General features: G+C 38.4%; 1 protein-coding gene across 2 annotated transcripts; it reads right to left on the bottom strand.

Moving 5' to 3' along the window:
* Window positions 1–447: 447 nt before the first annotated feature.
* Window positions 448–25115, bottom strand: TOPBP1 (DNA topoisomerase II binding protein 1). 2 transcript variants are annotated; one of them, XM_065051733.1, is made up of 28 exons: window positions 25008–25115; window positions 24537–24624; window positions 23823–23957; window positions 23102–23245; window positions 22117–22298; window positions 21782–21975; window positions 20780–20959; window positions 19913–20082; window positions 19227–19390; window positions 18457–18704; window positions 17849–18168; window positions 16882–17054; window positions 15685–15896; window positions 14130–14419; window positions 12248–12421; window positions 11114–11223; window positions 9944–10067; window positions 9414–9563; window positions 8798–8906; window positions 7992–8184; window positions 7023–7171; window positions 5759–5922; window positions 4740–4854; window positions 4043–4206; window positions 2992–3132; window positions 1758–1847; window positions 1096–1257; window positions 448–680 (listed from the first exon to the last, which is right to left on the bottom strand). In XM_065051733.1, exons 2-28 carry the CDS (start codon window positions 24615–24617, stop codon window positions 537–539), a joined length of 4482 nt encoding a protein of 1493 aa, XP_064907805.1. In that variant the 5' UTR covers window positions 24618–24624; window positions 25008–25115; the 3' UTR covers window positions 448–536. The 2 variants fall into 2 exon arrangements, with proteins under 2 accessions (XP_064907805.1, XP_064907804.1); XM_065051732.1 differs by having other exon boundaries at window positions 6945–7171.
* Window positions 25116–25760: the final 645 nt, after the last annotated feature.

Consider the following 25760-nt stretch of genomic DNA (forward strand, 5'->3'; position numbering starts at 1 on the left):
GGACCTCAACAGCACCTCTGTTTTATAGAAATAATTTATTACACCCTCTCCTGCTTAAAAAAACAAATTACAAGCCAGTTATTTTTGTGCAGTTTCCTCTTTCCCCTCCAAAAGAAAATATCAAAAGAGGAAAAGAAAATCATGTAAAACCATTAAGATTACCAAAGTCCATGACTGTGTGGGAAATGCAACAGAATTCGTATCAACTGTTATCTTCCCCACAACACACAGATAGAAGATGTGATAAGCACCTCATAAAGTATTTTTTAACTACTATAATACAGTAGTATCCCTAAACAAAATAATCAGTGGAATCGTCAGGACATTTTGGAGACAAATATTTTTTGGATGAGTTCTTACCATATTTTTAGATGCTACTGCTAACCAAAACCACCTTTCCTATGAGTATTACTGTAAAGTTGTTTTAATCTCAGGACAAACTAGAAGTGAAACTCAAAGCTTTTAATTTTTGTGGCGAGAATGAAAAAATATAAATACATATTCTAAAATGTACAAATTAAAAGCACGGAATTTGGTCAGTGTATTCTGGATCGCTTGACTTTGCTCGTTTCTCCCACTGCTTTTCTTTTCTGGGATAATCCAGTTCCAAGTTCTGTGTTATTCTGAAGGTAAGATTCCGCTTCCGGCAGGCAGTAAGACTCCATTGGGGGAGGTGGATCCTTCAATCGAAGGAGGAAAAAACAAAAAGTGGTTTAGCTCAAGTCTTTGTTTAGTTCAAGAAGTTTCCAAGAAGAATCAAACAGCTCACTAGTTTTCTAAAATTTAAAATGTTATAAATCTAAAATAACAAAATTAACGTAAGCCTACGTTATAAATACATTTTGCAAGCTCCCTACTCTTCAACAGATCCCACTGCCAGCACTGGAACAAGTCCTGTTACAGCAGTTAAAATTTGAGGTGACAGACGGAAATACTCAACATAGGCACCTGTGGCCACAACTCCTGGCAAAGGAAGCACACAACCAATAGAGCAGCAGTCCCTTCTCGAGGCTTTACATGTCTGAGGTTGCTGGAGGCAACGGACCTCCCCATTCCCGTGTGGGGTGGGTGAGGAGCACCCCAAGAGCCCCTCACCTGGATGAGGTAGTCAGCGATGTACTCCGGTTTCAGGCAGTTCACTCCTTGGGCTGCTGCCTCTGCTACGTTAACCCTGCTGTCGTCCGGCTTCAGCTTACTGAAGTCAGCAAAGAGGTGAGTCGCTTCTTTGAAGAGAGATACGGAATGACCAGAAAACACCTACAGATTAAAACAACAGACAAAAATGAGTTTATTTTTGTGTTTCTTCCCCAAGACGAATGCAGTTCATGACCTCTACTTTCACTTATTAAATTAACTAGCAAACCAATGGGAAATAAAATACCATTTACAGCTGCATTGTGTATCATCACAAACCTTTCAAGAAGGGTGATCCTTCTTGTCAGAGCAGGGCACAGAAATTCTGTCCTCAGTTCCCACCAGCACTAACTGACTTCTGTGACCTCAGACAAGCTGCCCTGCTTGACCACATACAAAATGAAGAAATGAAGATGACACAGCTTCCTCCTCCCACCATTAGACCATGTCTCAGCTACCCTGTGTAAGCAAGTGTGTTAGTTAAGACCTTTTGCTCACATGGAAAATGCCCAGCACAGAGTTAAGCAGAAAGAACAAAAATAAATAGAACCATGTGTGTGTGTGCATACATATATATATATATATATCTTTTTTTCCAAAAAAAAAAAAAAAAACCTACATACTTTTGCTCCTCCTGATTGAAGAAGGCGTCTGAATCCTGCTTCCTTGGTTTGGTCAACATTGAGGATCACTTTCCAGCCACTGAAAGCTCCCTAGATAAAAAACTCAATTTAGTCAAAAGTATGTTAGTACTAACAAGTACAAAGACTTAACAGATATATAATTTGCCCCTTTGGGAATATCCATCAGATAAAGATTTGCTATCACCTAGTTTCGTCTTTAAGTATAAATAGTTGAAAAAACCCCATAGAACATGCAATTATTGAGCCAACGCCAGGCAGTCAGGCAGCTTCCCACCAAGCCCTTTCACCTGTACTGCAAGATGGGCAAACGGATCTATGAAAAGACCCATTGACAATGAGTATATTTTCCAGAACACCAGACAATCATTTACAGAAACACATCTGAAGAAACAGAGTTACTTGGAAACATTTCCCTGCCACTCCATGCTACATTATCTACTCAGTTATAGTAACAGCACCTAGGGCTAATATGTTGCCTCCTACAAGCACTCACTCTTAGGCAGGAGGCACAGAGCATTCCTCACAAGCAGTCATCTAAAAAAAGGTTATTGTAAAATACACACAAGTCAAGATTTATCCTGATGTGACCGCAACATCAGCAGCATTTCTGCCTTTCAAAGAATACTCAACTGGAATGTCTGACTTGAGAGAGGGGTTAAAATGCTTTGGGGAGCCCGAGTCCCACTTTCAAAATTCTCACTGAAAGACTACAGAATTTGCACTGTAAAAAAATCAGAGGAGGTGCTTTTGGAAAGATATAAAACTTGTGCTTTGTTTCAAGCACAACAGTATGCTCGCTGCTAGAGCCATAAAAACGCTGTCCAGAGAGCTGCATTCACCTACACAGCACAGCACAGGATTCCTATTATTCCACATACCAGTTGTGGTTTCCTGGTAAAGCTGAGTTAGGTCAGTTCCCACCTTTGTGGCTGAGAGACATTTACAAACATAAGTAGCCACATTCCAGCTTCGCAAAACATGAACAACGGTTCAGGATGAGATTAAGACTTTTAATATACCAGTGCTAAAAGTTTTTTTAAAACAAAATTACTGAACTAGAATATATCCAGCCAAGCCATTTTGTTCATAAGAAGGCAGATTACCTTTCCCTGCCACTGAAGTTTCTGAATTTCTTGGTGATAATCCCTGTCATCCCGTCCACCCACACTGTACAACTTACAGCGCATGAGTAAATACCTCAACAATCCCATACCTCAACAACACCAGTTTCTTGCCTCCCTTTATGTATTTTTTTCCTCCACCTCATGGCTGCAAGTGCTAATTTCTTCTGGTTTACATTGATTCCAGGCAAAACATTAAGTATGGAATTACTTCCCCACTCGTAATCTTCTTCCTAGATAAATCATAAGATTGAATTACAAAGCAGTCCTGTTAACTTTACCAGCAGAAAAATCCATTTCAAATAACCACACCAAAAGAAAAACCCCAAACAAAAATAACCCAAGCCAGAACAAATCCCAACTCATTCTAGCTTTATATATTGATTTCATCTGGTCAAAACAGCTCTAGGCAAAATCAGAGATACAGCTCTCAATTGCACATAGATATCTAAATCAACTCATTTTTAACGTGACATCAAGCCATGTACAGAACCAGATTCCTCTGGCAGTTACCTACAATGGAACTCCACAGCAGGGGAAAGCAACCCACCTACTCTGGACATCATCGACTCCACATCTCTGCAGTGTCTTCCAAAACACTGAAAGCTAGTTTTCATACATAAAAATATGAACCAGTCTACAGGCATTATTTTAATGCCTGGTCAATGTAAAAGAACTGCTAGTCCCAGGAGAAGTGTGAAACAACAGTTAGGGAGGTGAGGTGTTAGAAGACAGTGTTCAAAAATGTTTATGTATATGGTTAAAAAATTGGATTATTTAAAACTATTATGTGTTCATTTATTGAAAGGATCTAGATTTAATACCAGGTGTAACAAGATCCACATAAATAGAGCTGGTACCAGACAGAACTGACCAAAAGGTATTCGAGCTTCAGTTTTCAGAAACAATTATAAAAGTGTAGGTATTTCATTTATCCTAAACCAGGACTTTGGTTCAGGAGTAGTTTTCAGAGAAAAGCTTACACAAAATTTCTGAGACTTTGGATCCTTTAGGACTCCTAATGCTCAGGCTCCCTAAACTGCTAATTGGTTTTGAGAGGTTAAGTTCTTTCCTAACAATGCAAAATAAAAAGAAATGTGGAAAGGTACAACATATACATTTTTCAATAACAAGGTCACGTACCTGAACAAAGCAGCCAGCTCTTCTACATGCTTCCAGGTAGGAACGATGAAGAACCCACTTCCCAGCTGCCATTGAAGCCAAGAATTTTTCATTTCGAAGAGGATGTCCCACAACAATGTGTGTGCAACTTGGATCAAAGCACTGTTTCTCAAGTACTATTCCACCTTGAATTGAGGAATGAATTTGATTCAAATTATTTGAGGGTCATGCTGTACCACAGAAAGGAACAACTCAAAGTGAGAATTAGTTGAATTCAGATAAAAATATAATTAACCCAAATTTACATGGAAAGCATTATCATTGAAGTGACAGGGGCAGAAGCTGGCAAGGAAGGAGAAGCAGCCAGGGAAAGTGGCTCTGATAAAAATAAAGTGCCACTATAGCACAGATGGGAATGAGAGACACACCAGAGGACAGCAGATCCTGGGCACTCCCAAGAGTAAAGAATGAGGCTCTTGTGGAGACAGCTGAAAGAAAACTGCCAGAAAACAAAACCATTGCTGTTTTATGGCAAAGCTGATGGCTCACATAATAATAATACATTCAAAGAAATGCTCATGAGCACAGAAAGCCATAAATTTGAGACCTCAAATCTGATGAGTCATTAACAGAAGCCCTTTCTTTTCCCCAATGAACCACAGCTTACCAGACACATACAGACATATACTATTCTCTGAATTTCACAAGTATCTGTTACCTAATTCCTCAATCAGATGGCAGTAATCAAATCTTTCTTGAGGATTAAGAGAAGACAGCTGAAATTTACGTTGTTTTTCTGGTTCTACATCAGCCTTCTCATCTTCTATAGCAGCCTGGAAATACAGTAACAGATTTTGAAAACAAGACAAAGATTAAGTTGACGGCTATTTCTCTGCCAAACATTCTGGGTTATTTTTATATTAAGTTTTCTTTTAGCCAGGAAAAGCAGAACCAAACTTGTCAATCACTTGACAAAAAACTTGGATCTTATCAAATCAACATGAGGCTCCTGCTTAACATCCTCTTGGTTCCCCCTTTCTTCAGGGCACAACTGAACCAATCTGTCATGAAAACTAATCCTTCATTCATATCCACTGAATGCCAAGTTGAACACATGAAGAAATCATCATTCATCTATCACACTGCCTCATTCATTTGGACTTCATATAACGTCACGCATTTCCACCACAGTTTATTTACTAACATGACACATTAAGCCTCTGAAGACATGTAGCTGCTGAAAGTTTGAGCATCAAGTGATACACTGCGGGCAAAAGACTAAGATAATTTTCCTAGCTCCTTCCATGATCATTATTAAATAGCAGAATTTTAAACCAGATTTTTGGCAGAAAAATAGTTTTCCATTTGTACCTAAACATAAATTCCAGATACCACCAAGGAAACAAAGGCCTTATCTTTTTTCCATCATCCTAACATAGATGGAGGAGTTGCAAGTAATACACATAGTAACTCTCCACTCCATAGCCTACTTCAGTGATCCAGCAGGAACTAAGAGCACAAAAACCCTTCTCTGAACAAACAAACTTGCTTTATTTGATCAAACATTAATTGTTCAAAATCTCAAAGAAAGGGAGAAAGAGAAACAGAACTGCACTTCAAGATTTTAAATGCAGATAGTCACCTATTTTATATTTACTGTCAGTTTCAAAACTTCTAGAAGTGTCACTGCATCTCTAAGAACACAAATCATCATAAGTATTTCTTCATGTGACAAACCTTTTCTATGGGCTGTGGTGCAACAGGAGGGTTAGCCAGTGGGAAAGCAATGCTGGGGGCTTCCGGAGTGGGGATCAAGTGATCTTTAATTGGAGTTTCAAGATCTCTACATACAGGATTCTTTAGACCTTCAATCACATCTTCATCCCCAGCCTCAGGAACAGCTGTGAAAGTAAAGCGTTGTTGCATGACTTCTTTTTGGCTAAAATTAATTATGGATATAGTAAAAAATAAAAAGTTGCTATCCTAAAAGGATGAAACCCAGCAGCTGCTAAAACATTAAAATATGTACAGTTACATTTCCCCATTGCCTTTTATAAAGATGATTTCCTTATACTACAAACTTGCTTTGAAAAAAAGACCCAAAACCCTCAAATAGCTTAATTTCTTTGGCTAAAATGCACTGATTTGGTCGAACTAAAAATCATTTGGATGCATTTAGCTCATTTTCTTCAACCTCCTCTAGACAGGGTCAGTTTTCAGGAAGGCTGTTGCCTCAAGCAGAAACTCTGTAAGTAGATGGAGTGAAGAAGTTGAGGGCAGGTGGGAGGCAGCAGGGAGAGAGAAATTAAGGTTTCTGCTATCTCAGAATGCAGGAATGGGAAGAATGCAAAACCAGATGAAAAACATAAATATGTTCCTTCCTTAGTCCTTGCAGTAAACTAAATACTTCAAAAAGTACAGGGAAGATTAATACAGTATCTGCACTGAATCCTGATCTAAGCATGTCCATTGGCAGCTCTGACACGTTTTTGGAGCTCATGGGTTATCTTCTTCCTATATTGCCATTCTCCACCTATGAATATTTCCACTAAAATTACAAAGGTTTTGCTACTGGTATTCCCATTTGAATTCCACCATACCCACCGGAACTGTTACCTAGAAACCAGCTGTGGTTCAAAAAAATTTTGGAAGATTTCCTAAAGTTGATGCAGATTATTTTTAGACAGGCACTGCCTTGCTGTTTGACCACAAATTGCAAATGGATAGAAAAGCTGCTCTTTAAAACACAGCAACACATAATGGAGCTCAAAGATGTAAACCAGTATTTTGATGTTCAATAAATGCCAACAATCCTAACTTTTTTTTTTTTTAAGTAGAACTTAAACAGTACTGTATTTTAAAAGTCCCAAAGATCAAATGGATGCTGTAGCAAAGAACAAAGATATTGTATTTCTGATTTTACCTATACCAGCAATCTCTGCATCAGCTACAGATCCTTTGAAGGCAGACTCATCCATGTTCTTATTGGCATTACTCTGACCTTGCTCAGTGTACTGGGAAGGACTATTAGGCCATTGAAAGTTGCTGACAAGTCTTGCTCGCTCCTCTCTCGCAGTAGGATCGTCCCAGATGATCTGCTCACTCTGGGATGGCTCTGTGTTTATATCTGCGAGTGCCTGACGAGATTGCCTAAGGAAAAAACCACATATACCTTAAATATTCATTTGTTTTACAGAAGACTAGGATACTAGAAGGCAATGTGTTTATGATTACATCAACTGTAGTGTGCAACTGACCTCATTATTAGAAAGCATGGCTGGGAAAGGGGAAAATTGCAGTATAAAAGCATCTCCAGCAGCCTGGCTTAGTGAGCCTAAGTGCCACCATGGCTGAAAAAAGGCAACCAAAATATCGGTAGGAGACATTTTTATTATGTGTTGTATCGATAAATTATTCCAAAATCAGTATAATCTACTCCTTACTGAAGCTATTAATTTGCAAATAAACACAAAGCTAAAGGAATGAATTTGCAATGTTTCCATTACTTTGTAGCTCAGCATTGTTAGAGTTCAAATCCTATTCTCTGTTTAAGGAAAAGAGAAAGAAAAGAGGAGACACATTGACAGAGGCACTTTGCAGGAATACCTACTACTTGTATATGACCTATGTACTGACATACTGCAGCATCGCTTTTTTCAAAATCTATAAGAACAGTAACTAATCTGAAGAGAAAGAAATCAGTTGGCATAATTCAATTCAAAACTAAAAAGCAATCATACTATTCTGTGATTTTTTTTTTAATAAAAATGCCCACTATGGATTAAGATAACATTCCGACTTTATCTATCATGTCCAGTTAACAATTCCGAATTGCAAGAAAAGCAACTTAAGTACATCAGTAGAGAAAGACAATACATCTGAAACCCCTGGACACCTATTTATGTTTCAATGAATGTCTAAGCATGCACAGGGAGGACAAAATAAGATACTTTGAAAGACAAATCAATACCTTAGAGCTTCCAAGGCCCTACTGCGGCCATTTCGCACAGACCGCGTGCTATCGGGAGTGGCTGGAGAACCATCAAAACTGTTCCTTGATAGGGATCCCCTTTGCCCTTGTGGTTTCACTAGTGATGTGGCAGACATGATCTCCTGCAGCTGCCTTTGGAAGTTCTCCCTCATCTCTAGTGCTTGGGTTAAAACTCCAGAGAAGGAACAACACTCATAAGATCGAGACCACTATACTGTAACAAGTGAAAAGTAACTGAAATTCCCGTCAACTGTCCCCCTCCCGCCACCACCACCCCTGCATTGGGACAAAGACAATACATTAAGGAGAAGAAAGGATACCTGTGAAAAAAAATAACTAGGAAAACTAAGTATGCCCTGAGCCACCTATTCCTAGACACAAGGAGAAATCTCCATTTAACTCACTTCTGAATTTACTCATATGATCTAACTTATATATACAATTCTCCCATAATAAACTTTTTTTACATAATAAAAAAGGTATACACTAACATGACAAGTCAGTGTTTTAAAGATGAACTTTAGTGTTTTAAAAATAAAGAAACAGCAATTATATAACTTGCAGTGGATGATCATGATTTTCCTATGGGCTGTCAAAGTCTTTAAAATAGAGAGCAAATCCCTTTCGTCTCATCCAGCAACAGTAAGGGCTCCTGTATTTGATCAGTTTATAAATACGGTACTTAAAGCTTCCAGATCTTAACATTCAGCACCTGAAACCATAAAAGGCTTATTGTGATAGTCTGATGTTCCAGAACTGTTTTGAAAACAGTGATTTACATTTACCTCCTTTGGATTCACTAGTTACAATTTGTTCATCCCCTGTAGTGACTGTTTCCTTTATTTGGTCAGTAGTTACATCATCTTCATCATCATCTTCGTCCACTGGAATAATCTAAAACCAATGAAGACACATAGAATTCTCAAACATCAATTTTTTTTTGGTTTTTACCCATGTTCAACACTTGCATAAATTCTGGAGATTGCTAATCTTGCCTTAGAGTAAACTTAATCTTTCTACTACTGCAACAACAGTAAAAGTGAACAGCAGCATCAGTGACAACACCTATTCCACAGCCTAAATGTCTGATAAGGCAAGTTCACACTTTGGATCTTATTACCTACAAGACAAGGCAAAAACTAGACGCACTTAATTTCAAATTTGGAAAGCACTTCTAATCCTGAAATGCCTGTTTCCCTCCATTGCCCCAGAAGAGGAATATAACAAATGCAGAAAAACCTTAAGGAAGTTTTGCATTAGCTACTATCAGTTACTAGCTAAACCTGATTCAGGGCATCGCTGAATAAGCATCAATGTTTTTTATTAATGTGTTAATGCAACAATTAAGTTTACTGAATCCAAATAACTTCATAGAACATGAATTCATATCACACATTATACCTCATTTTCCTCTGCTGGTTTTCCAGTTGATGGAAGTTTACTGGAGGAGGAAGGTCTGACATCTTGCACTGCACTGATGTCCAGGCTCATTTTGGGATTGTAAGTGTGAGGAAAGAGAGATTCAGGAAGCCGTTTATATTCTTGGGCGCTCTGTAATAGCATCAGTTAACAGAAAGAAAGATGGCAAACTGATCGAGATTTAAAAGAAGAAATATCACATCTGAATACAGGAAAAGTATAATAAAAACATCATGGAAATAAGTACTTTACACAAGAGAAAAATGTGGCTCTCATTCTGAGAAACACGTAGCAGAAATGTTCAATGGAAGAGAATTTATTTTTTCCTCACAGAGAACAAGGTCCAAGTATGTCAGGGAAAACTGATCACTCAGTTTATAAATTCCAAGCAGGATAAAAAACATCAGTTCCTGCACATGTTCAGCATAAACACAAACAAAAAAACCACTGCCATACAACTGGTTTTAAACTTCCACTTCATTTTTAATAATTGAACAAAACAAGCTCCATACCTCTAAAAGCCAGTGTTCTGAAACAATATGTATACCCCTTTCTTTAACAGATTTATACTCCTTATTGTTGTCATTTTGTCCTCCCTTGTAGATGAAGTGTGTTACTGTCTCATCAAAGCACCATCTAGAAAAGAAAATTAAATACGACTTGAAGACATAATTTCAGAAATCATCCTATACCTTGTTCAGTTAAAATACTGTTTTGCCTAAACAAGCAATGAGCCTGCTTGCTTCATCAAAAAAAGACAGCATACACTTTCAGGACAGAACAACTTCAATGTCTTCTGAAAGCATTCCTGAAGTAAACAAAACTAAGTCTGATAAACATATGGAAGAGAAGGGGTTTTGCTTTAGTTTTGTAGTTCTGTTTTTATTTAAGTAAGTGGAGTTTCAAATCAGTTTCTGAAAAGAACCTGTGACCCAGGATGAAAGAGCTTTTTCTTCTGTTGACATACTGAGCTGTAAGTGAAATACTGATCCTGGAAGCTCACAATAAACAAAATGCTGATCTTAACATTCAAACCAATAAAAACTAGTATTTGCTATCTAACGCAAGTATCTTCAGCATTTCTAAGCTACTGCTAAACATAGGGGCAACTTCCTCATGCACACCGTGAATAGTAACACTTATTTTATGGAAGTCTGTAACTAAACATATAAATCAGATTAGTGGGAGCAGAAGTCTGTCTTAAATCACAGACATTAGTTTGCAGTTACTCTTTGTGAAAACCTATTTTCCCCAAGCTCTTCTAAATACAATAACTTAGCCATGCTTACAATCAGTAAAGTAATTAGTTTTCAGCCAGGGAGAAACACACACCACTTCAGGTCGGATTCAAAATCTAAAATACATAACAAATTTTAAACTATCCCAAAGTTAAACATGTTTCATAGTTTTCTTCAAAAGAGGGGAAAAAAAAAAAGTTTCTGCAATCCAGGAAGACTTCAAGACAAAGAGTCTTTCCAAGACAGACTTATCAAGAACACAGAGATTGGAGCTGCGGTGGGGAAAGATCGCCTTATTTTGCAATATAAATTGTTTAAGAGGGTGAAATCTAATGTTTAGCTATAGCTAAATGTCACACAGATAAAGCATATTATAATGCAAAGAATCATATTTTTAAGTCACATCAGAGCAGAAGCTTAGAAGCTGTTTGTATCAATTGATACCTGTAGTCTGCCCCAAGAGAAGCTGCTACTGCATTCAGTTCACTTTGCTTCTTACTAAGTTTTTTGCTAATGTATATAACAACACCGGCCAGAGGCTTGGGCTCTTCTTCCTGTTCAAACAGCAGGGATAAAAAGCAGGACAGTCATGTTTGGAAGGTTCCTGTATCAATAACAAAAATACTTCAATATTCAGTGTAGCATATAACAAAATACGCAATAACAACAAAACTAAGATAAACACATTTTCTCTACATTTTCTGCTCTACATTTTCTGTTCAAAACCCAGCACTATCATCACTCCATGCACTAGGAACTCAAAGAGAAAAGATTCAGTCTTAGCCAGTCTCCCTAAAACATATTCTGCTCCTTCCATCATATAGCAAGCACTTTCTGAACACTGAAATTAGGGAATTATAAAACCTGACGCCACAGAAGTATTTCACCATACTGGAGTGAAAAAAGTAAGAATAAGGAGCAATGAAATAAGAAGCAAAAGCCTTCCCTTGCTGAAGGCCATTACCTTTCTTGCACCCCATCTAGAGTAAACAGTGAACTAATATGGCAAGCAACACATAAATGCTCCCTTCTCCTCCTACATCTTTTTCTGTTTTCTCTCACTAGGGTAGATTAGAATGAAGGGCTAAGATGACTACAAGAAAAGATAATGTAATGCATCTTTATAAGGAGTAAGCAACAGATCACATCTTGTGCCTCGTAGTAAGCAGAAGAGCAGTATGCTACAGAGAAAGACAGAAAAAGAAGAAACATTTAATTAAAACAGAACTAACTTTAACCGATGACAAAATATTTAATCCTGCTCATCCGGAGCCTGGGAAATTCGTCAGCATGATGAAATCCTCTCATCCCAGTTCTATAAAGTCACTTAGCAACTGCTTAATATTCAAAATAGCAGTACAGACAGTAGAGAAAGGTTTTAAAATTCTTTACCTTCCAGGAGGAAACTCTTATCTTACCTTCCTCTAACCCTCATGAAGAATGCGTAATCATAAAGATTTCTAGTCAAACAGATCACAAAGCACAATTCACAAACTCCTTTGTGACTTAAGTCACAAAAGAGAAAGTTTTTTCTTAATTAAGCCTAAACTCCAGAAACTCAAAATTAAGATATCCTACTGCTTCTGGCTGTGCAGTGGTCAACTGAGGGCTGGCAGTAAGAGCTACTGTGTGCCTTGTGCTGTTTGCCAGCGCCAGTTTCAAGTTTCTGCCGATGACTTCAGAGAGAGGCGTGCTCAGTTTCCTGGTTCTTTGATCAGCACCTCTTGGAGTTTCCAAAGCTGCCAGAGCATCCTACCAAAAAATAAAAAAGAATCAAATGACTGACTTTCATGAATGCATTATGAAATTCGTACTCAAAGGCAAGTTTTACAAATATAGTCCATAGCAAGATTCCATACTCCTAAACCAGGATGGTTTACTACAATAGCAGCTATCAACTGTAGTACTATTGCATAAATGTAGTAAAGACGATCCCAATTTTAGAGTCTGCATAAGCAAAACAAGAGGAAGATGGATTATCAATCTCTCTTTTCACTGCCATCAATGAAAACTGCTCTCAATGGAAAAGCCAGTGGCCAAACTCACGTATTCCTAACCTCAACCAATTACTTTAATTTACTAATATCTCCCCTCCCAGACCCGTGTATGAGTATGGGATTCTATCTGCACCTTTAAAATACCAAGATGAATTTTGGTCTAGAATATGCTGCTTTTGAAAATTATCAGAATGGTGAACGATTAAATTTCAAGGAGTACCAGTTGAATTACAGGTTCACTCACTCACAAAATGGTTTGTGTTGGAAGGGACCTTAAAGATCAACTAGTTCTAGCCCCGCTGCCATGGGCAGGGACACCTTCCACTAGACTGGGTCGCTCAAGGCCTCATTTGACCTGGCCCTGAACACTTCCAAGGATGGGGCACCCACAGCTTCTCTTGGCAACCTGTTCCAGTGCCTCACCAACCACATGGTGAAGAATTTCTTCCTTATATCTAATCTAAATCTACCCTCTTTCAGTTTAAAACCATTACCCCTTGTCATATCATTATACTCCCTGACAAAGAGTCCCTCCCCATCTTTCCTGTAGGCCCCTTTTAAGTACTGGATAGCTAATACAAAGTCACCCTGGAACCTTCCCTTCACAAAGCAGAACCAACTAAAGAGAATGCTGCATTTTTCTGGGTTTGCAATGTTTGTTTTGTTTTATTGTGGGCAGAGGGGTTTAAAAAAAACCAAACAAACAAACAACCAAACCACAACAACCAGCAATCAACTGAACAATAAAACCCCAGCCAACCCACAAACAACCCCCAAAACACCTAACAACTTGGCAGGAATTCACTGTATTCTTCCTTCGGTTAAGGCCTCAAAAATGAAAAACAAACCTGAAGCCTTCCAAAGCACACTTAAGTCATTCAAGAGCTATTCCAGCAGAGATACTTCCTGAGTTTCAGGAGTTTCTTCGTTCTGTTTTAAGACTAGTAGTTTTTCTAGCCTTTGGTGGCCTCCAGAATAAGACCATGGACTCAAAACCTCAACACATTTTTCAATTTGCAATAATGGATTTGTAATTGCTATAAACCTATTACATTAACACATGTTATTAAAGTAGTGTTTCACCATAAAGCAAGCAAATGCTTGTTTCAAAATATCCGGAGTAATTATAAGCTTTCTTGTTACATTTCTCGGTCTTTAGATGTAAAGAACAGATTGTATCCTGCATGAGGGGTAGGACACATGAGCATATAATGCAATAAGCACAAAGGAGCTTTCTTAGGGACATTATAGCATCTACTAGTCAACAAACATAAGTCCACAGGTCATCGACTAGAAATATCTATAAATAAACTGAGCCAGTTTTGCTGGTTTTATTCAAAATGGAAAATCTGTATGTTAACAGCATGAAAATGCATTAGCACAGGTTTCCACGCTGCTTCTAAGTTTATCCACAGCTTTAACCCTACTGGCTCTACAGACTAAAAAATTGCAAAGATGATTACCTTTACATCAAAAGAAGGCTTGAATAACTTGTCTTTGGAAAGAAATTTTGATGGCGTATCAAGATGTAAAGACGGTTCTTTCTGTAGCAGTCCCCCTTGTGCAACAGGGGTTGTATTCCCAATATGGTGAGAGATTACAGCTTGGAAAGCTTTACTCTGGAACCTGTTGATATCGAGAGGGGTCACAGCTGTTTTCTTCCCAGCTTCAAGGAGATAAGTAGGTTGGTCTGCATCAGGAGACTTAACAGCTGCTGGTGTCTTGCTAAGCTGAGTAATGGAACTCTCCTTCTCTTTAAAAGAAACAAAGAAAACATAAGCAAGCTATCTGATTTTTCTTTTGAATACAGTTCTCACACAAACTTTCAGTTGTTTAAATAAAATTGTATCTGACCTTTTTTTCTGACAAAAAAAAAAAATTTCCCCCCTCCAATAAATGCTCTGAACTAGCAATTATATTTTAAAAGTCAGCATCTTAAGAGTCTCTTCCAGTTAAGTACTTAGTTTGAATTACACTGGTACTGAACTTGACCCTAAGCATCTGAAAAAGAGCAAGTAACTACTGGTCCACTCACACTATTTGCAGTTCCACATATGCCTGTATAGCTCATGTCGTACAAAAAACGATGAAAATACACACCCAAGAAAAAGATGTAATACACAACAAATCCTTCCCTTTCAACATTAAAGACAACTCCTCTTCCCTGGCTCCTTACTTCCCATACAATCTAAATTTTCTTTTGTATTCATGACTCTGAATCACACTTCTTTAGGTTACTATGAAAACTTCCAGTCCCTTATGTCTTTGGATTAGTATGACCAAGATTTAGCCAGGAATAAGCCCTTAAAGCTTGTCCATTGTAAATGTTTCTATACAAGCATAACTCACCATCTTTATAGCTCAAAAAGATAAGTACAAGAACTGCTTTTACATTTTATTGCTCATTTCTCCCCACCCCCCCTTTTTTTCCTTAAAAATGTACTATACAGATAAGATGTGCCTGTGCCAACACACCTGTTGTCCTCTGACTTAGTGACCCATATAATTAATTCACACGGGCACTGGTAAAACAAATCTGCTAACATTCAGTATCAAATCACTGTTGTCTGCATCTTAATATAAAAGAAATATTGCCAAATAAAAGGTGTGAAATAAGTGGAAAAGGAGCAGAAAACATCAGAAGATGAAGTAGGCATGAAGGCCTGAACAGAGGGACATCATGTCATTGCAGACTATAAAGTATGAAGTTCTAAGGTGGATCTATCATCAATTCCCATGCAATCTACAGAGCAGCATACTTGTCAAAAAGGACAAAGCTGACTGATAACCACAAGACACCACGAAACTCCAACAGTTTCAAGAGACTTGCAGCAAACACACTGTATTATTTCTATAATCATGACTTAACAGCAGGAAAAAAAAAATATGGGAAAAATATCCTTTAGCTCTAATACTTCAAAGGTGTTAGGAAAAAACCACTCTTCCATGACTGCCTTCTTTATCACGAACAAACAGTATAATGACAGAACTGTACTCCCTGAGTTGCTAATAACCAACCTTCAGCCCCTGCATTTTCAACGAAGAATTTGCTTTCATCCGCCTTCTTTCCTGTCCTTGCAGACTGCAAAAGCCAAGCTACAGTGACTGCTGGCAAATTCCACTTCTTTGCAGCTTCATACTTGGAACCGTCTGGTTCTCTCACCACAAGATGGGTACTGGCAAGCATTCCCTTTTTCGCATTAGCCTTCCGTACAAAGAATTCTTGGACTCTAAAGTTACATTAATAAAACATTTAGTCATAAACAAAATTAAGACATATTTACACTACTATAAAATGCATTCAAGAGAAACAGTCAAATTATCTAAGGCCATCCACTTTACAGCCTAACCTACACCTACCAAAAAAAAAAAAAAAAAAAATTAAATACTAATGTTTTGCCTCTATCAGTATTGAAACCATAACATTTCTCATACACCAGAAATCCTCACATATGCCATTTCCAAACCATACACTGGGCCTAACATTCTTCTGCAAGATTACTTGTACAGGCTGGATTCCTTTCTGAAGCCAACAAGCATCATTTCCAAATGAACAATATTTGTTTTTTATATTACAGTTTTTCTCTTATCATCAAGGACCCAATCTCCCAAGACAGCAGGACTGAGAACTTACTGGAAAAGAATTTCGTACAAACAGACTACAAATCACACCAAATGATACTGTAAGCTATACAGATTTACTACTTCATGACTAAACGTGTTTTTCTTAATGTTTTTCAAGGAACCTGATGAATTAGGAGCAAGTAATTCACCATCTTAGCTCCTAAGAAATGGCGGACTACCACTGGTTATGATGTTGAACCAGACAGTACTGAAGAAAAGGAACAATGATCTGGTCCTGGCCAACCAAAGAGCAACTCAGAGGGTTTGACATTTGAAAAACTGACTTGTTTCGCTCTGTTCTAGAGCAGAGCAAAAAGTTACTGAGACTCAGTCACTGGGAAGTATGAGATTGAGTGCATTCTGGTAGTAATTAGGCTGTGTGAATACTGACTGAATTTCTCTAAAGTAGAACAAATTAAAAAGTACTATATAATAACTTCTCATTGCTTCAGCACTAGGTTTTGTAAATGAATAGAATCCAAAAGAAATTTAATTCTAAAAATCGTTACTCCTGTAAAACAAGAAATTAAATACATAATGGATTTCATCACACTGGCTAAGAACATGAAGAAATGGTGACAGGAGACATACCTGGCTCCTAGAAGTTCTGCCAGATAAACCAGGGAGTCTCTCTCTGCACCAGTGAACTGGCTAAAAGAAAGAACACAATCTTCCAGAGGGGTAACTCCTTCCATTACTGGGACTGGTGTGAAAAGTGGATTAAACTGGGGATCTAAAAGGAGCTGCTGTTCCACACATGTTATCTTGAAGAAGGTAAAACAGATAAAAATGCAAATCAAGCCACATAGCAACAAAGCTGACAATATTTCAGCAATTGCACAATGGCATTTATGGACTCAACAAGCACTCTGGCTTCCATCATTACATCTGAGACAAATCATTTCCTGTTGAATCAGATAAATTATTTTCTAGATAATTTTAATTTCCTCAGGTTTGACACACTGAAGCATTATTCAGAACTTTTCAGTTACTACTCTTACAACCCTGGAGCTTCCTTCAAAAGTAGTTCAAGGCATGATCTAAAGGTCTGTATAGATTTACTTCACAGAAAGTCACCTAGTCATGAAAAATACTAACAGCAGTTAGTCTTGTGCCTACTTTTGGCAAATATGGTTAATAATTTTTTACTTTGAGCTATAAAGCTGACTTGCTCTTCTGTCAAATGTTAAAAAGCAGGAAACAAGAAAGAGCAAGCACAAAGATATAAAATAAAATCATTGTTAGTCAACTAGCTTCTTCTACAATTAATTATTTATAGAGAATGCTGTCAGATTCTCTCATAAGAACCTTTTGAGACACGACAACAAAGCCCTCTTTAACAAGCCTCTAGAAAATGAAATGAAATGAAATAGATAAGATACCTTACAGATGCAGAGGCTTTAAAGCATGCTTTCATTTAGCACATTTCAAACGAAATGAGGCCGACCTCTCAGTATCTTACCTATATTTAAGCCCCCAGTAACTCTGCATTCTGACAAGACGTATTTCTAATACAGGTACCTGTTTACTTGAGGAACTGAAATTGTAACACCCTTACCAGCCACGTATTTGTGACAACATCACCAACAGTTGGCTTCACCGTGCACCCCAAAAGAGGTACCACAGCATAGTCTGCAATCATTCTGCTTTGCAGTGGCAGAATTTTCCCAGCATTCTCCTTTATAATATCTGCAATGCACGACTCATCCTCTTCACCAAAACCCAGAAGGATAAATCTCTTTTTGACAAACAAGCCTTGTTCAGCCAGTGCAGAAGACTCTCCCAAAGAACCATTACAGACAGAAGATTGATTCTCTCCTTGAGCAGTCAACTGAGTAACATCATTGAAGGATCTGGATGTCAGTTTTTCAACTTCATCTGAAAGGAAAAACAAAGAAACCCACGGCCAACCATAGTAATTGCTTGATAGGAACATCAAAGACAACTCAGAATAGTTCCATGAAGAAATCACAGTATTCTGCTGTTTTCAGTCAGGTTTTAGATAAAAACTGTTCTATATAGGCCTGTTTAAATTTAATTTCCAAAACACAATACAGAAGTTAACATGCTAGACGTGGCTAGCTTTTTAATAAGCAAATGCTGCAAAACTCAAACACTAATTATGAGCAGTTAAACCTTCTATGATATGCTGAGTCTAGAACGTACCTAATGTAGAATCATTATTTACATACTGAGAGAGGAAGTCATCTTCAGCAGCTTTCTGGTGCTTTATAACATTCACAGCTTCTTTCTTCAAGAGACTGTTATTTTTGGGAAGAATTGACTTCATTCCAGGTTGCTCAAAAATTGGGTTCTCTAACAGCTGGTAGTTTAGAGGGATATATTGCTCCACTGGATGTAGATAACCTTTACTAAACGACTCCAGCAACCATTTTGCTGTCACTATATGAGGCCTATAAAATAAAGTGTTATACAAACAAGTTACAGCAGGTTTCAGAACTGTGATTCTTCTTTCCTGCTCTGCAAATAATAGTATACACACACACACTTGAAGTTTTTAACTCCAATACTAAGCAAGCTTTAGGCACTTTACAAACTCAAGATTATTTTTTTTTTAATTCTTGTAGTCTGAGAACAGAGGATTTCACACTTATTTTCTATAATGTAAATTATATCTGTCACTACTGGATTGCCAAATCCTTCCCCCTCAATATATGAAAAAATACATATTAACACTTCTTTTTACCAATAAGAATACTTGTTTTCCTGTTCACTGAGGTGACTCATGGCTGCCCAAAGAACTACAGTATTCAGGAGCACACAAGGATGTACTTACGAATACTAACCATAAGTCTTCTCATTTAAGTCAGGAACTATTTAGGATTTTTAAATCTATACATGTTTTCCTTTTTACAAGGTGGTGGGAGAAAGAAAATGAGACAGAAGGAGACATTAAGCAATATAGTTATCATAACCTGTGAGCTGTCTTGTCCAAAAAGTGTTTCAGCTCATCATTATTTTCCCCCAAAATGACATGGGTAACATCTTCATTAAGTTGATTAAATCGAACACCACCACCATAATTAATAAGCCTTCTCATCTTGTCCAACTTCCTGCCACTGAATCCACACAGATAGATCTACAAAGAAAACAGAGCAACAAAAAGGGCTTTAAAGAAAGAAAAAAAAGAAGAAATAAAGTATGATATTTTGGTATAATTTGTTTTGACTGCTGTAGAACACAGAAACTAGTGTTGCAACTTCTGAGAAGTAGCAAGAAGTTAAGCATCCAAAATTGGATTAATTTATCTCTGCAAATTAATCTAGTAGAACTTGCATATTTACTATTGGAACGAAGACCCAGCCAAAGATGTACAACCAAAAAAACCAAACCACCCGACCTAAAATCACACACCAGTTCTAGAACCCATTCACTATAGTGTTTATTTGTCTATAAAGATATTATTTTATATCCATATTACATATTTAATACAATTATATACATACTCATGTAGACATATATGCAAGCTACAGCATGTAGACACAAAATAAACGTGGCATTTCCTACTGACCACAGAAGCAACAATTTAGCCAGTGCTTCAACCCAGTTGCTTCTATGGGGTTAAGACTGAACATTTTGAAGTATGTGTTGTTAAACATACCCGACACCCATCTAACAAATCTTCAGGGGCTTGAAAAGAACTTAAATCCAAGTTTTCCAGCTCATCAGGAGGAGGATCCAGTCTGCTGCTCATAGCAGAACAACACATGGTTTCACTAACACCACTCAAGTTGATATTGGAAATGTGGCTGACGTCCGAAAGAGTATGATCTTTAAATTAAAATTTAAAAAGATGCATAAATTTTGGCTCATCTCTCTCTACTGCTTCACTAAACAGAAAAAGAAAACTGCCATATATGGTTTTTTTTGTGCTAGAAGTCTGAAGAATAAAAAATACTAGCCAATAGTCTCGATTAAATACCAAACTTGAATTCCCAGTGCTCCTGTTCAGTCATTTCCTGAGTAGTAGCCAGTAACAGTTGTTTGGAAAGACATATTTAAAGCTGGCTGTGTCTACAAAAGACTTTTAACTTTCCTTCTATTAATAGCATGAAATAAGTAAAAACAAATATATGAAGAAAAAATAGAAAAAAAAATCGTCATTTGTTTTCTCCTTAAAACTGCTGTAAGTTTAAATTCATAACAGACACTTGTTTTAAACCACAAATGTATGAACAGTCATGCTTTTTTAGGTCTTAGAGTTATATACCACTGATTCTTAGACAGATAATCACATGTCTAATTCAAGATTACTTTTTAAAAAATTATTCATATATTTTAAGTCTACACATTGGAATACTGAATGTGCATAAAAGTAATCTGTTGTGTTCTAAGAATAAGCAGAATCAGAACCCAAACTGTCAAACGAGCATTGCTAAAGCAAGCAGCACCCTACTGATTTTAAACAGTTTTTTCCCCTTACTACAAATATTTCCTACTCTAACATTTTTTAAAAGGTCTTACTTACTATCAGGCTTGCTGGCATGATTCGTAGGTGTTGACGTGCTGGGCGTATTACTCGGTTTTGATCCAGCTTCTACTTTATACATTGCCTCATCCTGACAGAAGCCTTTCTCAATGCTGTCAGAAAACCACTGCACAGACACACAGTGCACATTCCATTTTTTGGCACATACATACTTCTGACCTTTCAAAGGTAAATAAAATAAAAATCACAGGTCACTCAACGGTTAACGCTTCAAACAGTGATCACTGAAAGATGGCTGGACATTAAGAAAATTTGAAAATTCAAATAACTGACTTCAATGTGAAAATTGTGTAATCATGGACTCTCCTGATAAGCTGCTTATTTATTCTCTAAATAAAGTTAGAGGAAAAAAATCTCATTGGTATGGTATGACATGGCACTAAAGGAAAAAAAAAAACAACAACAACCTTTAAAATTTTCAAGCACGGGGGGGGACAAAAAAGCTAAAAAAGTCCCAAAATATTTCTGCATAAGGAAAGGGAGGGAAATTGGGGGAAAAACCAAACCAAACCAAACCAAACCAAACCATTCCCATTTTTCTCACAATAAAACTACAATTCTTTCACCTTCCCAAGAAGAAAGAAAGAAAGCTTTTATTTTACCTTAGCAGGGAGTTCAGAAGGCACAAAGAACAGATCAGTTAAAACATTAGTCCACAATCCAATTTCAATCAGCATATAAATTAAGTCCTATCCAGCTTTCCCAAAAAACTTAGTTTTTCTTTACTCTTCCACCCCCTTTAGGATCCTCCATTTTTCTTCCCTTAAATAGCATCTGGGCCTCTGTTTTTTTCCTCTTTCAATCTCTTTAGAGCAAAATAAGGGTGCCCTATGTTACTCTTCCTATCAACAGTGATGCATGCCCTAAACAGAAGTAGTAAGAGCAACAGTGAAACAGACACAGAGACAGTTGGAACTCTTATGCGTATTTAAACTACTTCAACTCAAGATGTTAAAGTAATATTTACTCTGTAAGATCTACCTTTTGGCTCCTGGACTATGAGGTGAGTACATTCATTCATCTTGAGCTGGCCTGTATATTGACCACCGTGTTCGGCAGTGAGGCGCTGGACTTCCTTCCTGTCTGAACTACTTAAGCCAGTTACACAAATTGTACAGCCAAGGAACACAGGACAAGCGTAATCTTCCATGTTAACATCAGTGTATCTCATTATGCTAAAGGAATGAAAGAGAGAAAAAAGAAATACAGTATTTATTTTCTTCCAAGTAAAATCAATCAGAAAAAGAAAGCAGTCTGTATCACCATAAGATTTACCAGCCCCCAAAACAAAACAGTTTTGTTTTGGTGTTTTATACCTTTGCTGAGACTTATCCCACAATGCCTTAACCCAAGAGGGAAGCAAAATAGGTTTTTTCAGAGAAGCAGCTACTAAGTATTTCTTGCTGCCAACTTCTCCAGCTATAAGATGAGTTACAGACACATTGAGGTCTCTGTACACACGTCCACCCATCATTTGCACATATTTATGAACTTCTTCCTGGGTGGGGAAAAAGAAATATAGAAAATTATCAAGAAAATGAAAGAACCTACATTACACTCATGTTCATCTTAAAAACAAAATAATGAATTTCAACTCTCCACAGTTTCTCCTAAAAACTGTTCAAAAATACAAAATGGATATTAAAAAAAAATTAAATGTAACTTCAATACTATTTGTATTTATAAGCTGAACATAATATGTACCTTTAATAAAAATAGTACAATCATACTGTATGAGTAAAATTTTATGGATGGTTCACATTTTAGGTAGTATAAATTACAAAGAGATATCAGAATAAATAAAAATTAAACTTCTAAGATAAACTACTTAAAGCATAGCTGACTGGATATTAAATCTTGACCATGTTGTTCTGAGTAACCAGAAACAGAGCACGTTGTCTGTAGCACTACAGCTGCAAACAAACTAGCAAGCTAAGCGATCCATCTAATAAATTAATAAAAATGCCTAAAACATACACTCACTCCCACATCAATACAACTGAAATATTTTATTATTATATATGTATATAAGCATATACATATACATATAATATACACATGTGCATGCATAGATAGTTCCTACATAGAGGTTTATATACTAAGTACACATATAAGAGTCCTTTTTCACACGACTCTCTACATAAACTACACATAAGTCCACAAACTACAGAAAGACTAGAAATATATAGTCACAGGCACAGTTAGACTTGTACATAGTACGACTGTTGCCTTTGTAATGAGCCATCTAATGCAAATGTCAACAATATTCAGCTAAACAATTCATTATGTACAATGTATTACCCTAACATCTTTTTCAAGGCTGGTACAGGACACCGTTACATCAGCCATGGTCATATTGTACACAGGACACTCAGCTCTTGGGACACATCGCTGGGAATGCATGCAGTACAGGACTACCTGTGGTCCAACAATTCTACAACCAAGCTGCAATGAAATGACAGGGGAAAAAAAGAATACAATTAGCAGAAGGCACACTAGTATAAAGCAGGCTTTCTTTGTCCCCAAACCCTAAGGAAGGCAGGGCCCTTGGTCTGTCCTTCTGCTCCTCCTCTAGTATCTCCTGTTATTTGACAGTTTTGTTTTTACTTTCAGCTGCGGATTTTCAGTACAATCCTTGTAGGTTTTCTGGCCTCAGTAGAAACAGCAGCTGCTATAGCTAACATGACAGAGAATTCCACCCAGCCTGTCTTTGTCTGCTGGACAATTCCCTGTAAGTAAAACAAAATCATGTTACTTGAGAAGTTAAAAAGTGTGAGAGCCAGCCTGGCAACTCCAGCAGAATTGGAACCGATCATACTATTTATTTTTCCAGGTAATTATGCTTTGTTAGTCATCTTCTTCCCTAAACACAGGATTCAGTGAAGTTTTAAAGATTTTACCATGAATACTTCCAACTACTACATTCAGTGCAAAAAGAGAGAACATACAGACCGTGACTATGGACATGAATGCTCCTAGAAAAGAAAGAATACAGCTAGAACTAAGCTGATGAGTAGCATACCTTTTTGAGATGTTCAAAAACAACACCTCTAAAAGGATCACAAATGTAAAGTGATTTATCATTTTCTTTTATATTGAGTGCTGTTTCTTCTTCAAGGATCTGGAGATGCTCTTCTGACTGAAATTCTTTTATAGACTGCAGGGAAACACATATATATGCATGTAACAACATTAGTTAGCCAATCCTCTGGAAACTACAGATGTATTATACATAATAGATCTGCTTGAAACAGCTCACAACAAAGCTAACATGCAAGAGCATACTGGCAGAAGGGGTAAAATACATCATGGGTGTCTCCCTCATTCCCCCAAGACTCCACAATACTCATTCATCTCATAAACTTTCAGGACCTGATGCTGCCACACAATGCCTTTAGCTCCCACTAGCTTCTCAGGGTGAAAAACAATCCACAGTGTCTTTCCTAAGGTTGCTTACTGCTTAGATGAGTGACCACCATCCAGACCTTCCAAGCTACACATCACTTCACTAAATGTCAATAGATTTTGAAATTACAGCTATATCTTGTTCCAGAAGTAACTTCTTCAATGAAATTGTTCTTATTCAACAAACTTCCTTAAACATTACACATCTTTATTGCAGGAATAGCTTTATTTCCAGATGTATATGTACAAGCTACATGTAAGTCAGCCACAGAAATATTTCAATTTAGATAATTCACCAAACTCACTGAGAAAAGTGATCAAACCTACTTACCTCAAGCGCTTTGAAAAAATACTCCGAGTTCCCAGTAGACTTTATGAATTTCACAAAAAACGGCTCCTTACTACCTTTCATCCTTTAACTGAGAAGTAAAACCCAGTTAAGCGTGCTGACATTTTCAGCGCAGCCCGGAACCGCGCAGTGACGGGGCGCACGGCCCACCTCCAGGAGCCGCGGAACCCCCTCTCGTCCCTGACCCTGTCGCTGTCCCCACGGGCCTGCCCCACGCCGCCAGGCCTCGGCACCGACCTCTGCCGGGGAGGGGCAGGAGAAGGCGGGGGAGGCTGGGCCAACCGGGAGGCCCCTTCCCCGCAGGGCCCTCTCCTCACGCCGGGGCCCTGCTGCCGCCCGACGCGCCCACCTCAGGGCTCCCGCTCACCCACCAACCCCCGCCCCGTAGCGTGTACTTGGCGCTGCCGGTTTAATCTCGCACCGCCACCGCGACCCCCAACCGCCGCCCCTCACCCTCAGCCGGCCGCCTCCACGGAAGGCGGGAAAGCGGCGACACCCGCACTGCGCAGGCGCGAGGGGAGGGGAGGTGGGGGGGAGACTCTGAAGTGGGTGGGGTCTTCAGTGGGCGGGTCTGGGGTGGACGGGGAGGGGCGTGGGAGAGCGAGTAAGGCGCAGGCGCGGCCGGAGGTACGGGCGCGGCCGGGCGGGGCGAGGCGGGGCGGGGCGGGGCGGCGCGGCTCGGCTCGGCTCGGCTCGGCTCGGCTCGGCTCGGCTCGGCTCGGCGTTAGGCAGATGTTGCTGTCACAGGAGGTGTAAAAAAGGCTGCTTCCCTAGCCCCGGCATCCCCCGCCCCGGCACCTGCTCTCCGAAAGCCACCCGAATCCTTGAAGCAGCCTTGCTTTGGGGTGTTGATGCTGCCAACTTCTGCTGGGGGATAATAAAGGGAGTATCACACTTTGCAAGACCTGTAAGAGGTTTGGAGGGTGAGCATCTTCACCTCCATCCAAGTTTCAATCCATATTGTCTTTCCAAAGCAAATACTGTAGGGAATACATTTTTATTCTTGTAACTTTCAGGCTATGCCCAGGAGTGTCAAATGCCCTCCTTCCAGAGGAGGTGATTGGAATCCGGACAACATGAGCGCATGCAAAACTTGTGCAGGAACTCGAATAAGATTCACTTCTCTCATATCACACCGTTGCATCTGCCTCAATCATTAAGAGGTGGCCATGCCCTCAATGGACTTCCCTTCTTAGTATCCTGAGT

Source organism: Columba livia, chromosome 2 (genome assembly GCF_036013475.1).
Source record: "Columba livia isolate bColLiv1 breed racing homer chromosome 2, bColLiv1.pat.W.v2, whole genome shotgun sequence".
Classification (NCBI taxonomy): Eukaryota; Metazoa; Chordata; class Aves; order Columbiformes; family Columbidae; genus Columba; species Columba livia.